Consider the following 15,207-nt stretch of genomic DNA (forward strand, 5'->3'; position numbering starts at 1 on the left):
TAATTAAACTTGAGTTTTTCATTATTTAACTTAGCCGGTGATTATATAGCTGCAACTCTGTTGCCCGACAGACAACTCTAAAGTAAAAACTCGCCAGCGATCGCTACACAGGTTGCGGGTGTTCCCAACAGCGCCATCTGTCGTCCAGATACCCAGTACTCAATGTAAACAAAGACTCAATTTTCTCTCTGTCGAGCTATCGACAAGACGTACTTACTCGCTGTTGCTAAACTGGAGTTTTTCACATCTATTTGGTGAAGTACTATATTCTAGTTTTGAGCTTTCGCTATGCAGGTGTTTTATCTTCATCTTAAATCTTGAACTCGTTTTGGATAGATTTAATTATGGTGACAAAGAGAGTATGGACTTTCTTTCACTTTTAAATGGCCGACCCTTCCCTTAGACGGAAGTGTGTTTAGGTTTTTAGTAATTATCTTATCACGTTAGAAATTATTTATAGATTTTCCTCTATATATTTTATATCTCTCAGCCTTTATTAGGCCTCTTCGATTAACTTTCCATTTATTATAAACATGTAAAAATAAATTTTAATGTTTTGTTTATATGCGACCTTTCCTGGGAGTAGGCGGTCCTAACTTGGAAACCGAAGTTAATCAACGTTGAGCCCTTTATATCGTAATTAGCTTTTAAAGAGCTAAGGATTTAAAACTTTTTAAATGTAATATTTTATGAAAGAATTTCTTTGATAGTCTTCGTACTGTTTTCAAAGATGAACTAACGTTTAGTTTATTTATGCCATGCAGTTGTTGACGTTCAGGACGTTCAACATGCGCTCTATCGTTACGATAGAGAGAGAGTGTATCACGGTTTCACTTTGCAGTAAGAGTAAATCGATTCTGACGTTTTGTTCATTCTTTCTTAGCTTAAATGTTTTAAATTCTATTTTAAAGGAACTTTTTATTTGTAAAACCTTTCAGTTTTTTCCTTTAGTCAAATAACATGTTTTTTTTTGACGAAATATAATTGGGCTCTTCTCTTAGGTGCGAAATCAAGAGAGAAAGAGAGAGAGAGAGAGAGACGGAGGGAGAGAGAGGAGAGAAAACGTTCCGTTCAAGCGGGTAACGTTGTTCTCGAGTTACTCTCGTCCCCAGGCTATGTGCGGTGAGAGATTGAAAACGTAGTTTATATGAACTAGTGTTTAGTCTCTTCCCCAGCCACTGATTATTTTATCTTAAAATATGTTTTCTGTTTTTTGCTGGTATTAATGAGCTTGCATTATACGACTGATTTCGCAATTACTACCTTTTGAGGAAGGGTAGAATTGCGTGTTTCACTTTTGAGGAAGGGTAGAATTGCGTGTTTCAGGTAGAAATCAGTAAAAGTTTCGATTTCAGTGAAATAAGTGCAAAACAGAAAATCGAAGTGATAAAGTGATATGCGCAAAGTGTTAAAGTGTTGCGTCCGAGGGTTCGTCTGTTCGTGCCTGTCGTTCACCTAGTCCGGGACCTCTTGTATGCTCCCAAGCCCAGGGGAGAAGTAATGTCAAACGACTTATGGGTTCGAGAGGCCTTGATCAACGAACAGACGTTTTCCCTCTATGGTATCGGGTGTATCTTACCAAGATCTCCCCTACCATAAGACGAGAGAGACGTTGTTTCTCCTCGTCATCCGAAGACTTTTCGCATAAGAAACCTTTCACAAGGTTTCGAAGCCCTTAAGCGAAAGTCAGTCCTTTCAGGACATGTCCAGCGTCTTAGTTACAACCATTAGGACAGCTCTGACCCTATGCAGTCATCGGATAACTGCTCGCCGCCTAACAAAAGCGTAACACAGACTCCGAGAGTCTTTTTTTTGTTGGCAAAGTGTTGCGGTCACAGACGTTACCCTCGTCTCTTACCACAACCATTTCCGTTGATCCTTAATGGGTTGTATGGCAAGACATGCAGTATATGCTTGCCTCCCTTATGGATGACTATTCTGCCGAGTAGTCCGTTGAGTCTAGCCGTTTATCTCATCGATATCCTGGCTTTCAGCCAACCTAACGTTCCTTTGTGCTTACTGTTGACGTTGGCGTAGCTTAGTCACGTCAGTCAGGTTGTTTAGAACCACACTTGATGCGGTCTCGTGTGGTTTTTCAGCCGCATTTGGACGTTAGGCCACTTGCTGATGCTCCTGTTGACGTTCAAGACGTTCACTAACAATCGGAGTTGACTTGTTTTGACGCTGTGCGTCAACCTCCGCATTCTAGAGTTGTTTTGACTGCTCAGTCTAGGCAGTCAAAGCAGTCTCTAGTGGACGCTGTGCGTCCTCACACACCTGTTGTGGTTGACAGTTCAGTTGTTGACAGTTCACAGACTGTCAAGCAGTTACATGACGTTGCGTTCTGGTCCACTACTAATGCACCAGTGAGTGTGGACTCTGCTTGTAAAGCATTGCCACAACGGTAGGTCTCTCCCTTGCTTGAGACTCAGCTTTTATCGGACAAGGTTTCTGTAGATGAGGAAGTTGCTGTTCCCCCTCCTACTGATATTCCCTTGAGGACTCTGTCAGATGGAGAGGAGCCTAAGCTGCCTAGCCCCCTATGGACTTTAATTAAATCATGATGATTTTTTTAAGGATCTTTGTCCGGATCTTTTTGTAACTGCTGCTCCTCGTTCGCCTAAACGTCAGAGCTTACACTAGGCCTAGCTACTTCGAAGCCGTTGTTTTTAAGCTAGTGCTCTCTCGCTCTCCTAGAGAGCTTTACGTTGGCTAGGCGACTGGTTTTTCACCAGGAGGAGTTTGGGGGATACAGCCTTTGCTTTCCCTTCTTTTAAACTGGTTTATAGAGCGAGAGTCTGATATGACACGAGAGAAGTTCTCGACTTGGGTGTTCATGCCTCTGCCCAGATAGACTTCTCAATTCTCGTAGACTCTCCCTGGCGCCTGGCCAGGAGATGCTCCAAGTTTTTACAGGTCAACTTCACAGCGAGCCTTTGAAGTTTTGCTGTACAATTATGTCATGCATAACAAGGCTTTCAGGGATGGTAAGCGGTACCTCCTCAGTCGCTAACCCCGTCTGTTGCCGCACCTGCTCCCGTAGACCCTAAATGGGCTTTGCTGCAAGACATGCAGTCCAAGCTTGCGTCCTTGATAGAGGACTTTAATGCGGAGAAGGTTGCTACCGAACCTTCTGGCCAACAACCTTCCAACCGGTCGGTTGTGCGCCCTGTTGACGCTGAGGTAACCTACTCGCATCTGCCAGTTGAGGTGGTTCCTCCACCGATGCGACCCAGTGTGGGTTGCCAGCCGCACGTTGACGTTAAGCGACGCTCGGAGGTGGTTGTTGACGTTCAGGACGTTCAACAACCAGCAGAGGTGACTTGTTTTGACGCAGTGCGTCAACCTCAGCAACCCGGTAGGGTGTTGACTGCACAACCCAGACGGTCTAGACAGTCTCGGGTTGACGCTGTGCTTCCTCGCGCACCCATGGTTGTTGACAGTTCACAGACTGTGCAGCAGTTCCATGATGTTGCGTACGGCTCCGTCACGCATGCACCAGTGCGACCGGACTCAGCGAGCCAGACGTTGCCCACTCCATTGCCGTTTCCTCATCAGTTTTCGGATGAGGAACCCTCTGATGAGGACGTTGCTGAACAACAAGACGATCAGCCCCCAGAATAGATCAAGCCCTGCTATCCATCCAGAAGATGCTGAAGAAGGAACGCTGCTCAGTCAGGCTGTGGATGAGTCTGGTAGGGACGCTGTCATCCGTGGAACAATTTGTGTCACTAGGAAGACTACACCTCCGTCCTCTTCAATACCATCTAGCTTTTCACTGGAAAAAGGACAAGACGCTAGAAGCGGTCTCGATCCCGGTTTCCGAAAAGATAAAGTCTTGTCTGACTTGGTGGAAGGACAATATCAACCTAGAGAGGGTCTTCCCCTGGCTGTTCAGACTCCCAACCACGTTCTCTTCTCGGACGCATCGGACGTGGGCTGGGGCGCGACACTAGACGGTCGGGAATGCTCAGGACTTTGGAACTCGAGTCAGAGGAGCATGCATATCAACTGCAAGGAGCTGTTGGCAGTACATCTGGCCTTGAAAAGCTTCAAGTCTCTCCTTCGAGGCAAAGTGGTGGAAGTTAACTCGGACATCACCACGGCCTTGGCGTACATCTCCAAACAAGGAGGTACCCACTCACTGACGTTGTACGAGATCGCAAGGGACCTGCTCATCTGGTCAAAGGTCAAGACATCTCCCTATTAACGAGGTTCATCCAAGGCGACTTGAACGTCATTGCAGATTGTCTCAGTCGGAAAGGGCAAGTAATTCCAACCGAATGGACCCTCCACAAGGATGTGTGCAAGAGACTTTGGGCCACTTGGGGTAAAACCATCCATAGATCTCTTTGCAACCTCGCTGACCAATCGAAGTGGGAAGTCTTCCGAGACTGGTGCAAGTCAGTTTCTGTATCCTCGACCAGTACCTCTGTAGCTCAAATAGCTGTTTTTCTCTTATACCTGAGGAAAGGACGATCCCTTTCAGCTCCCACTATCAAGGGCTACAGAAGCATGTTGGCATCGGTCTTCCGGCATAGAGGCTTAGATCTTTCCAAACATAAAGATCTGCAAGACCTCCTTAAGTCTTTTGAGACCACCAAGGAGCGTCGTTTGGCTACCCCTGGATGGAATTTAGACGTGGTACTAAGATTCTTCATGTCAGACAGGTTGGAGCCGTTACAATCAGCCTCCCTGAAAGATCTCACTCTTAAGACTCTTTTCCTGGTATGCTTAGCCTCGGCTAAAAGAGTCAGTGAGATTCATGCCTTCAGCAAGAACATCGGATTTTCGTCAGAAAAAGCCCCTTGTTCGCTGCAACTTGGTTTTCTAGCCAAAAATGAGCTGCCTTCTCGGCCTTGGCCTAAATCTTTCGATATCCCCAGCTTATCGGAGATCGTAGGCAATGAACTAGAAAGAGTCTTTTGCCCTGTTAGAGCTCTTAAGTTCTATTTTAAGCGTACTAAACCTTTACAAGGCCAATCTGAAGCTTTATGGTGTTCAGTTAAGAAACCATCCTTGCCTATGTCAAAGAATGCTTGGTCAGACTTTATCAGATTGTTAATACGAGAAGCTCATTCACATCTGAGTGAGGAAGACCGAACTTTGCTTAAGGTGAAGACGCACGAAGTTAGAGCTGTAACAACTTCCGTGGCCTTTAAGCAAAATGTATCTCTGCAAAGTATAATGGACGCAACCTATTGGAGAAGCAAGTCAGTGTTCGCGCCATTTTACTTGAAAGATGTCCAGTCTCTTTACAAGAACTGCTACACACTGGGACCATTCGTAGCAGCGAGTGCAGTAGTGGGTGAGGGCTCAACCACTACAATTCCCTAATTCCTTATCCTTTTAATCTGTCTTTTGAAATGTTGTTTTTTTATGGGTTGTCCGGAAGGCTAAGAAGCCTTTCGCATCATGGTTGATTTGGCGGGTGGTCAAAGTCATTTCTTGAGAGCGCCTAGATTAGGGGTTTTGATGAGGTCCTGTTGTATGGGTTGCAACCCTTGATACTTCAGATCCTAGGGGTCGATCAGCATCCTAAGAGGATCGCGAGGCTCCGTAAGGAAGACGTACTTAAAAGGCAGAGTAATTGTTCAAGTCGACTTCCTTACCAGGTACCTATTTATTTTGTTTTTGTTATTTTGATAACTTCTAAAATGAAATAAAAACTCTTAGCTCATAAAAGTGTAAACATATATTGCTGGTCTCTACCCACCCCCCTGGGTGTGAATCAGCTATATAATCACCGGCTAAGTTAGATATTGAAAAATGTTATTTTGATGATAAAATAAATTTTTGAATATACTTACCCGGTGATTATAAATTAAAGGACCCTCCCTTCCTCCCCAATAGAGACGCAGTGGGACGAGGAGAAAATTGAGTCTTTGTTTACATTGAGTACTGGGTATCTGGACGACAGATGGCGCTGTTGGGCACACCCGCAACCTGTGTAGCGATCGCTGGCGAGTTTTTACCGTAGAGTTGTCTGTCGGGCAACAGAGTTGCAGCTATATAATCACCGGGTAAGTATATTCAAAAATTTATTTTATTATCAAAATAACATTTTACTTTAGATTACACCAGTTTACAGTAAGATTTCACCTGCAGGTTACTGTTGTCTTTAACCAATCAATATCTAATGAGACAATTGAATATTTGAGGTAATTTTGTGGCCTAGCTTGCAAGCGAATGGAATCACACATTATCATGGATGTGAAGTAATCGCCTAGCATTAGGTGGTACATTACCAATAACAGAAATATGTAGATTTATTAGAATAAAAATTTGGAGCATACATGATATGAAACGCCATAGCCCCAAAATAAAAAAGATGTTGCTGAGGGGCGCATACCTTAGCATGAGGAGGGATATAGGGATCCAGATTACCTATTCAATCTTCTGCCTCTATAATTTATATATCTAATAGAGTGATTAGGAATATGGAACAGCAAGGGTTAGCTGCAGAAGGATCTACAGTAATTAAATAATTTGAGAATCTTTGAGAGAAGCCTAACCCTAAATAGAAGTGAATATTCACAACCCTAAATGGGGAAATTCTATGTAATTATGGCCCCTAGACTGTAAGCAACTGGGTAGGCAAGTCAGACTCATCTCCCACAAAACATGGCTATTTGACCTGAGAATAACAAAGGAAGTTAGATAAGTTAAGGTCTATAAACTCATCACTAACTTGGCAGGTAAGGGAGTGTTGTTGTGACATATAGTTATCCCCTCCATAAAAGACAACTAAGCTCTCAGCCGTTATGAAAATTTAATGTTAGTCATTCTGTTTACTAAATTGAACTCCTCACAATGTTAATTTACAATACTGCTTTATGCAAAAAATCAGCAGGAAAGACAAATTAAAAGGAAATAAACACTTATCACAATTTGAAAGAAGGATGTCTTGATTTGTTTAAAACAGTGCTTTCCCAATGCAAGAATTGAATGCTAACAAATCAAGCAGGAAAGCCATTTAAAACAATAAACTCAGAATCTGCTAAGAAAAGTGATTCAAGAATTCTCTACTGTACTTGATTACTCACAAACATCATCTATCTAGTCAACCAACTTGCAAAATATAAATGTAAAGAATTTTGTTTATGAGAGGCAATGATTGGGTCAAGAATACAAATTTAGGGGGGGGGGGTCTAAGACACTATTATGCAACTGATGATTCTTATACAAGTCAGCATATAGACGGCTTAATGACTAAACGGTAACTGGAATTGCTTGACTTTTTCTGAATTTGAGTCAATACAGTGAACCCTCGTTTATCGCGGTAGATAGGTTCCAGACCCGGCCGCGATAGGTGAAAATCTGCGAAGTAGTGACACCATATTTACCTATTTATTTAACATGTATATTCAGACTTTTAGAACCTTCCCTTGTACGTAGTACTGTTAACAAACTACCCTTTAATGTACAAAACACTTAATGCATGTACTACAGTACCCTAAACTAAAACAGGCACAAATATTAGAGGCGATTTTATATCATGCGTTTCCTAAACACGCCAAAAAGCACGATAAAAAATGGCAACCAATGTTTTGTTTACTACGTTTCTCTGATCATAATGAAGAAACAAACGCATTTACTGTACACATCTGTGTATAGGTTAGTTTTTGCATCGATTATATTGATTATTCAGTACAGTATGTTGATTTTGTTGTTACCAATACAGTGATACCTCGGTACTCGACCATAATCCGTTCGAGATCCGTGTTCGACCTCCGATTTGTTCGAGTACCGAATTTTTTTTCCCCATAAGAAATAATGGTATATATTCTATTCCGTTCCCAAGCACTCGAACAGGCCCAAAATATTAATAAAACGTGTACCTAAACAACAATAATTATCTAAATGTGTATGAAATTGGTCAGAAAATCCTATAAAACAATTTTAAACCATTTACTGTACTAAAATAAAACAATTTTAAACCATTTTCTGTACTGTAGTGAACATACCTTTGAGCAGCGGTTCGATGGCATACAGGGATGGATGTGGAGAGGATGGAAGGGGGAGGTTACTGCTTGGAAGGAGAGTCCCCTTCCATGATGTGGCGGGGTAGTTCTCCTTCAGGAGTTATTTCTCTCTCCAATGAAAGGGTGGGCAGATCTATTTCAGGGGTTTCTTCTCTTCTTTGTCTCTTCTTTGGAGGAGAAACAGGCTTTGATGTAGCAGCTTTCTTTTCTTTTGTGAAAAACTGGTCTATTGTTAATTGTTTCTTCCTCCTCTGCAGTATTTTTCGAAAATGATACATGACACTATCATTAAACATATGCACTGCCCGGTTTGCTACTGCAATTTCTGGGTGGTATTTTTCAGCAAAAGCCTGCACATCTGCCCACTTGGAACAAATTTCATTGATGAGAGAACTTGGAACATCCTCCCTTACCTCATCCTCTTCTGAAGATTCCTGCTCCACAATCAGATCCTGCTGCTGTTGTTGTTGCAGGTGCAACAATTCCTCCACAGTCAACTCGGTAGAATGGCTTTCTACAAGCTCATCAATATCATCCTTGTCGACCTCAAGCCCCAAACTCCTGCCCATGACAACAATTTCCTCAACGACATCAGTGTCATCAGAAATTACAGGGGTAGCAGTGCTTGGACCCGCCTCTGGTTGGAAACCTTCAAACTCCCTCTCTGTGACACATGATGGCCACAGCTTACGCCAGGCAGAGTTCAATGTCCTATAGGTCACACCTCGCCAAGCTTGGTCAATCATGTTAACAGAGTTGAGGATGCTGAAGTGTTCCTTCCAGAATTCCTTTAGGGTCAACTTCGTGTCACTGGTCACTTCAAAACACTTTCTGAAAAGGGCCTTGGTATAGAGTTTTTTGAAGTTTGAAATGACCTGTTGGTCCATGGGCTGGAGTATGGGAGTAGTATTGGGGGGCAAGAATTTGATTTTGATAAAGCTGTATTCTTCTTTCAAGTCGTCCTCGAGACCTGGAGGATGTGCAGGAGCATTGTCCATAACCAGAAGACATTTCATTGGCAAGCTCTTTTCAATGAGGTAAGCCTTAACCTGGGGGGCAAACACTTCGTTTATCCACTCAGTAAAGAATTGTCTTGTGACCCAAGATTTAGTGTTCGAGCGCCACATAACTGGTAGTGCACTTTTACAAATATTATTTCGTTTGAACACCCGGGGGTTGTCCGAGTGGTACACTAACAAGGGTTTGATCTTGCAATCGCCACTTGCATTTGCACACAGCAACAATGTTAGCCTATCTTTCATTGGCTTGTGACCTGGCATCTTCGTCTCGTCCTTGGTAATGTACGTATTGGCTGGCATTTTCTTCCAAAATAACCCAGTCTCATCACAATTAAAGACTTGTTGTGCGATCAAATTTTGTTCATTTATGTACCGATCGAATTCCCCCACGTATTTATCGGCTGCAATTTGATCCGAACTAGCTGCCTCCCCATGCCTAGTAACACGATGAATACCTGTTCTATTACGAAACTTTTCAAACCAACCCCTGCTCGCTTTAAATGTAAATGAATCACTTTCACTGGTACTCGGACTTTTCTTCACTAATTCTTCATAGATATGCAACGCTTTTTCACAAATGAACGCTTCACTAACACTTTCCCCGGCCAACTGTTTTTCTTTAATAAATATTAAAAGCAACTTTTCCATCTCCTCAATCACTTGTGGCCTTTGCTTAGTTACCGCCGTAACTCCCGTTGCAACATTCGCCTTCTTAATCATTTCTTTATGCTTTAAAAACGTAGAAATGGTCGACTTCGCCATTCCGTATTCTACCGCTAAATCGGACACTCGTACACCATTCTCATATTTCGCTATAATTTCCTTCTTCAACTCGATCGTTGTTCGCACTGTTTTCCTCTTCTCCTTCCCCTTAACACTCATTACTTTCTTGGGACTCATTATGAAAGCTAAAAAAGCAATTAAAAGCACTGAAAATCACTAAATCACAACGAATGCTGATCGCGCGTTGTCTGAGTGACGCTCTCGAGAGAACTGATGCTTCCCGAACAAGCGAGAGTGGCCGAGATGGCGCGATCATCACAAAGCCCATGCGGTCGTCACGTGTTCGGCTGGTCGAGTACCGAATTTTTGGTCGAGCACCGCAGCAAAAATTTCTCGAAAATTTTGGTCGAACTCCGAATTGTTCGAGTATAGAGTCGTTCGACTACCGAGGTATCACTGTATGTATATATATATGGGTTATGAAAAAAATCCGCGAAGTGGTGAATCCGCGATGGTCGAACCGCGAAGTAGCGAGGGTTCACTGTATAGTGATTTTATTTTACACGACGTTATGAACTAAAGGATACAAAGGGTCTTGGACATAGCTAATTCTGCAGATTTGGAAGAATTAGAACCTTCAAAACTTACCTTAATCCACTTATTAACGTATTTCTCAGTAATAAGGTTACGTAAGGTTTGAAAGGGAAATAATTCCTCACTTTCATGTTTTACCTCATCTGGTATTCCTCAGTGTTAGTGTTCTTGGCTCATTACTTTTCATACTATATGATAACATGACATGTGATTTGGCCTAGAAAATAAGCTTGTTGCATATGCAGATGATGCTACATTCATTGGATCAGTTTCATCTCCTGAATGTAGATTTGGGGTTGCTGAATCTCTTAATAGAGATGTAGCTAAATTTAGTGCATGGTGCAAATTATGGGGCATAAAGTTGAATCCTAACAAAACTCAAAGTACGATTGTAAGTAGGTCAAGAACTGTGGCTCCTCAACATCCAGATCTTAGTATTGATAATGTTTCTCTAACTCTGTATGACTTAAAATTTTAGGTGCGATTCTCGACAGCAAATTTACTTTTGAGAAACACATTAGGTTTGTGTCTTCAATTGCATAAGAAATTGGCTTATTGAAAAAGTCTCAAGATTTTCAGTGATCAACCTATTATGAAGAAGTGTTTTAATCCTTTCATTCTACCTTGTTTTGAGTATTGTCTCCTGTCTGGTCTTCATTTGCTGATTCTTTTAATAATTTGTTGGACAGGAGCTTACAGTCTATTAAATTTCTTATTCCTGATCTAGGTATTAATCTCTGGCACCGTCATTCAATTAGTTCGTTATGCATGTTGCATAAGAGTTTTCATAATTGTGATCATCCTTTACATTCAGATCTTCCCGGACAGTTCCATCCTCTTCATAATAACTGGCATGCATTTAATTCTAATAGTCAGGCCATCATCATGAGGCTCAATACTACTAGTATTCTAGAAGTTTTATTCCAGCTGTGACCAAGTTGTGGAATGATCTTCCTAATCGGGTAGTTGAATTGGTAGATCTTCAAAGTTTCAAACTTTCAGCAGATGATGTTATGTTACACAGGCTGACTTAAGACTTTTTATAGTTTATGCATGAAATATATATTTTTTATGTTGTTACAGTACTGTGTTTAAAATATTTTATTTTAATTGTTCAATATTTCTTATATTGTTTTTTATTTCCTTATTTCTTTTCCTCACTGTGCTATTTTTCCCTGTTGGAGCCCTTGTGCTTATAGCATCTTGCCTTTTCAACTAGGGTTGATGCTTAGCTAGTAATAATAATGATAATAATAATAATACATACATACATATACCTAGGCACTTCCCGCAATTTTGGGGGGTAGCCAACATCAAACAGGAAACAAAAAGGGGACCTCTCCTCTCTACGTTCCTCCCAGCCTGACAAGGAACTCAACCGAGTTCGGCTGGTACTGCTAAGGTGACACAGCCCACCCTCCCCCGTTATCCACCACAGATGAAGCTTCATAACACTGAATCCCCTAATAATAATTGCTTTAGCTAAGTGAAAATCAGTTGATTTCTTGTTTAGTTTACCACTTGATGTGGGCCACTGCACATACTTGCAAAAGACTCATTTGGCAGTAGCTGTACTAGCGCCTACATTTATCCCACTAGAGTTAACCCGTGATTAGGTAGCGGCCGAGCATGCTAACCATGGCATACACTGTTATCTGAAACATAATGAAAATTATCAACTTTAGTTGAAACTGCATTCACCCCATTAAGATTTAAGCGAGTCAAATAATATGCCACGCCATCCACATAAGTAAAATGAGGTTGTTTAGGAGTGCTTACTATGGTGAATGGAAGGGTATTAAGATCAGACTACCCTCTGTCTTCTGCGTCATAATCTAGTAGACTTGTAGAGTGACTACGATTGTGGCCTGCAACGGTTTTGCAGTAGATGGGATGAAAGTAGTTATAGAATTCAAGGCTGTGAGAGGCTTTCAAATTGTACTGTGCAGCCATCTTTTAGAACCCTTACTGAAAGAAACACCAGACTCAACTTGGAGAGGGAATTAGGTTAGGTTTGGCAACGAGCCGGGTAGGACCAGAATTATCACTTTTAAAAGAAGATTCACTGTACTTCTGAATTTTAACAAAGAAAGCTAACAACATCAAGAAAAAAAGACACTTATCTCTATTGAAAGTCTCCTGACTAAGAGAATTGTTTAAGGTGGAGGCTTGTCATTAGTCGTAATCCCCGCTAGACTCAACCAGCCTTCTTACCTGGTTTTTCCCCTGACCTAACAGCAGGGTTTCTTTGCTTTTTGAAATGAAATGTTAACTTGGTTAACAACCAATGAAAGTTACTTTTCAATGAGAAGTACCGTGAGGGAAATACTCTCTTCACAACAGATATTTAGATCACATTATTGCCCCCAATATGATATCTAAAGAGAATGCAGATCATGATCTCGTGGAAACAATTCCCTTGCACACTCCACACAGTAATTGCTGACAAAACTAAGGGAAAACCTCTTAATTGTGCAATAATAAGCAAACAATCTGTAGATGTCAGATCACAACTGAGAAACTGTAATCAGATACTGTTGTGTCAGTTACTACCTATAGCTAGAATGTTCCTTCCATTGGCAAGGGCATGTGTTTTCTAAAGGAAAGAAATGGGAAAAATATAGAATTAGAAGAAAAGAATTACAAGTAAATGTTAATTAAACAGGTTCTGGAGAAGCAATATGAACATTAGCGGAAGTTCATGGAATCAATTGTAAATTGCATGTCTTGGATCTCAATAAGATTTTTTAAGTAAGACTACAAAGAAATTAGAAGTGTCTTGTCATTATATGAAGGATTTTGACTAACCTTTGACTTTAGCCTGATTCACTTCAATTCCAATGTACAGTTACCACCCCAATCATGTTCTATAGACATTATTATGGCCATTACTCAAGAGCATTTTGAAGATGCACGGCTGTACACATCCCTAGTCTACATGTCGTGCTCCCTAATACAGTACTGTACCTCCGATGCTGTGCGGAAAATGCACTGTCAGAGACAAACAGTATTGTTTACTTCATTGGCTGATCACTTTCAGGATGACAGTCCACTTTTCTCTGCATTTCATAAGTCTTATAACCTGTGTGACTGAACTTTGTTTCAGGTAGTTGAAAATCTCTTGAATGTTCAAAGGGTAATCTTTCTCTCACTGCACACTTTGGATTAAGAATTGTTAGTCGAAATTGAGTAATATGTAGTATTACATAATTCACCTGTTAGTTGGATACAATGTTTGGTACAGTGATTTTTACTGCTCTAGAAGTACAATAGTTTATCAGGATAAGAATACCATATCAGATAAAGTATAAAACACCTTTCTTTTTGGGGACAATTACAAATATGCCTAAGCTAGTGAAAGAATATCTGAATTGTATTAGATTATATTACTCAGAATTAATTTTACATTGAGCTGTCAATCAAGTGATTTTCCCCTATAATAGAAAAAACTCTTGATTCATATAGTGATTATCAAAAGCCAAGGTAGGACGCTAATTGGTAAAGCAGAATGATACAAGGTCCAGGGTTCCAACAGACAAAGAAGCTCATTACAGAAAGGAATTAGAAAAGTAACGAATAAAATATAAATGGGAAATAGTTAGAAATTTTAAAGTATTATGATAGGTAAAAATGTCAAATAGAAAATAGTAGTAGCTGCAGTACAGGGTGGCATATACACCATATAATAAATTGTCATTTCCTTTTCTTTTTTTTAGATGTGCTCTTGAAATTTCCAATTATTGTACAGTGCTGAACAGTAAAATAAAAAAGAAAAAAATTGGAATGAAATGCTGTGTTTCAAGTAGACCTTCTTTACTTTCAGGTATGCTGTACGACTATTGACCCCTTCCAATGTTTTGGCTCAGCAGAACGGTAATGAGTGTGTAACAGTTGAAGACATCAAGGAAGCCGCAGATTTGTTCATGGATGCCAAGACTTCAGCTCAGGTGTTAGCTGAAAATCCAGAAAAGTTTATGATGTAGATCCGAATACAATGTTTGTATATAGTACATATATAGGTACTTTTTATATTGAAGTATGCAGTAAAATCCTTTTTTTTTATTTTGCTTTATTTTACCTTAGAAAATTTTATAATTACCCATATCAGGTATCCAGTTACTGAAAGGCATAGCCTGTATTTATTTTCTTTCCTAATATCCTCAGGTCATGTCAGAGATGATTCTTTTCTTTATTTAGTGGTAAACTCTACTGCGTGAAAAATATAATGCTAGAGTTGTTTGTTCCTAAAAGCTTTCTGTTTACTTGGGTAAGCTGTGGAAAATACTTAAATAATGTGGAGAATTTATTAGTTGCAGCCATTGTCAACCTGGCAGTAATTATTAAAAAGAAAGGAATGAAGAATGTACTGTAGTATGTTAAGGCATTCTCTTCATGGTGAACCTTATCCCAGAATTCGATATTGTAATCCTTCGTCAACCTCTGATGTAGGTTTAAAACCTTTATTAATTTGCCCAAGAGTTAGACGTCATGCAGATGGTACATATGCGCAAGGCTTCGAAGACAACTAGTGTGAAATAAGAAATTTATATAGGCTATCTGTTGTCCATTATGAATTATAGGGTTGGATTATGTGAAATTAAACATACAGTACAGTATTTATACAATACTTTTTTACATCTTAAACAAAAGTTGTATGTTAAAATCCAGGCACAAAGGCAAGATGGTTGTTTAAGAGCGTAGAACTGGTTGGTAGTTCTCAGTACTACTGTATTGCAGTTATATAATCTTGAATTTTGTCTCAAAAGTTTTATACTTCATGTTGAAGGCTTATCTAAATCTCTGCTTTTGCTTGTTTCATAACCATCAGAATAGTAGACTTTTTCTATATTCTCTTTTTAGAAATAATCAAATGCAGTATGCAATCT

At 40.3% G+C, this 15,207-nt stretch overlaps 1 protein-coding gene across 1 annotated transcript in view; it reads left to right on the top strand.

The window, feature by feature from the left end:
* Positions 1–14,383, top strand: part of pont (pontin) — a 59,639-nt gene extending 45,256 nt beyond the window's left edge. The window contains exon 8 of the mRNA XM_068356870.1: positions 14,145–14,383. Within this exon, the coding sequence (XP_068212971.1) occupies positions 14,145–14,304 (160 nt within the window). The 3' untranslated portion in view covers positions 14,305–14,383. The remainder of the gene's footprint in view (positions 1–14,144) is intronic.
* The last annotated feature ends 824 nt before the right edge of the window (positions 14,384–15,207 follow it).

This window comes from Palaemon carinicauda, chromosome 33 (genome assembly GCF_036898095.1).
Source record: "Palaemon carinicauda isolate YSFRI2023 chromosome 33, ASM3689809v2, whole genome shotgun sequence".
Lineage (NCBI taxonomy): Eukaryota > Metazoa > Arthropoda > Malacostraca > Decapoda > Palaemonidae > Palaemon > Palaemon carinicauda.